Source organism: Loa loa (genome assembly GCF_000183805.2).
Source record: "Loa loa unplaced genomic scaffold supercont3.360, whole genome shotgun sequence".
In the NCBI taxonomy this organism is placed as follows: Eukaryota; Metazoa; Nematoda; class Chromadorea; order Rhabditida; family Onchocercidae; genus Loa; species Loa loa.
Genome location: NW_018108540.1, coordinates 51913 through 53827, shown reverse-complemented (window position 1 = coordinate 53827; position 1915 = coordinate 51913). Strand labels below are relative to the sequence as shown.

Sequence of the window (1915 nt, the reverse complement as noted above, 5' to 3'; positions counted from 1 at the left end):
TCATTAACAATAATAATTTCTTTCCGAGATCGGAAAATTCTATGTGCTTAAAAGGTAATCAATAAAAAATAAATTATGAAAATAATTTTAAGCATTTAATTTTTTTGAAACTTTTTACCAAGATCTCCAAAATTTTCAAAAAAAAAAAAAAAATATATTGCTCACTTTAGGAGATATATTAGGCAAACGTGAAAGTAACAGTTAGCTAAACATTAGTAAATAAGGGATTATCTAATATGCATTCCGATTTCCGGCATGAATACAGGGATACTAATGGTGAGAACGTGTATCACGTTTCGGATTCATTCGACAGCGATTTGATGCTTGAAATAGATACGTACGGAAAAGGTGTTTCTGCAGCACGGCTTGATCGTACTCAGGAGGATCTCAATAAATATCGTCAACGTATTGACGCTAATGTAGAGCATCAAAAAGAATATTCCGATCTCATATCGGCTTTACAACATAAGGTTTACTTATTTTTGCTTAATTTTATCTATTGAATATTTTTAAATAAAAAAAAGAAAACCTATAAAGGTGAAATATTTATCATTTAATTTTTTACCTATCGATATAGCTAAACATATCCCATATATAAATAATTTCTTAAATTTTAGGTACAAGAATATCGCCGCCATATTACTGATCTTGAAAGTCGAATAGCAACACGTCGATCAGATGAACCCTCATCATTTACAATGATTGATTCAACGGTGTATCCTGATGGAAAATACAAGGATGAAACATTATGGAGTCCTAAAAAGGGCTTAGATGATAATGAATATCAACTTTTGGCTAAATTAGATGAGGAACGTAGAAGGTATGGAAATTTTTATGTAATATTTCACTTAATTTTATCCTTTAATTCCAATTTAAACTTTTTACTTAATTAATTAATTAATTGTTAATTTATGAATTATGCAGCAAAAAAAAAAGAAGAGTTAAATATAAACTAATTTAAAGAGTTGATGATTATCGGATACAATTGGAACAAGAACGTATTCAAAATGATCAATTGTTACATGAAAATGAACGACTTCGTCAACAATTTGAAACAAATATACGAGAAAATGAACGCATTTATAAAACACGTGAAAGGGTTACGAAAATTTTTATATTTATAAAATTTCAAAAATAAAAAATTAACACTAATTATTTTAAAATTTAGGAAAAAAAGAAAATCAAATATTTCAAATTTATTACAGAATCTTGCTCAGTATTTGAGTGAAGAACAGAAAAAGATGATGGATTTATGGACTGAATTACAACGTGTTCGTCGACAATTAGCTCAACATAGAGAGCAAACAGAACATGATCTGGAAAATCAGCGTAATGAATTTACCCGAATAATTCGGAATGTTGGAGGTTTAACTAGACAATTAAATCTTGTTGGTATTGAGGTAAACAGTTTAGAAATTGTAATTGAATTTTTCAAATTTATAAAATTGTTCAAGGAAAAATCAGAAAAAAAAAAAACCTTAAACATTTTTTCTCATTATATAAAATAAAATTTAACCGAATAGTTTTTTTTAATTCCAAAATTTCAACGATCTTGATAAAATTTAATGAATGTAAATTATAGGGTGGATATAGTGGCATTAAAGAACCATTATTGGTTGAAAGTAGTCGTGGAGGAGGTGAAACTATTAGTCAGGATACTGTATTAATTGAAGCAATTAAAAGAATACGCGAAAGTCAACAAACTGTAGGTCAACCAGGTGTACAAGTGTTCGACCAATTAAAACTTGCAAGTGCTGCAGCTGGTGATGCAGATTTATATAATGAACTTATGAAAAAGTAGGTAAAATGAGAGATGATTCATTTTAGAATGAATAAAATATACCAAGAAATATTTTCGATCTTTTCAAAATTAAAATTTAACTAAATGAAAATATTTTTTTTTTTTTTTTTTTTT

The 1915-nt window shown here is 27.5% G+C and overlaps 1 protein-coding gene across 1 annotated transcript; it reads left to right on the top strand.

Moving 5' to 3' along the window:
• Nucleotides 1-236: 236 nt before the first annotated feature.
• On the top strand, nucleotides 237-1801 carry LOAG_13387 (hypothetical protein; the record flags this gene model as incomplete). The annotated part of the gene is made up of 5 exons (XM_003148896.1): nucleotides 237-470; nucleotides 618-820; nucleotides 964-1099; nucleotides 1206-1400; nucleotides 1583-1801. 5 exons carry the CDS (start codon nucleotides 237-239, stop codon nucleotides 1799-1801), a joined length of 987 nt encoding a protein of 328 aa, XP_003148944.1.
• Between the last annotated feature and the right edge of the window lie 114 nt (nucleotides 1802-1915).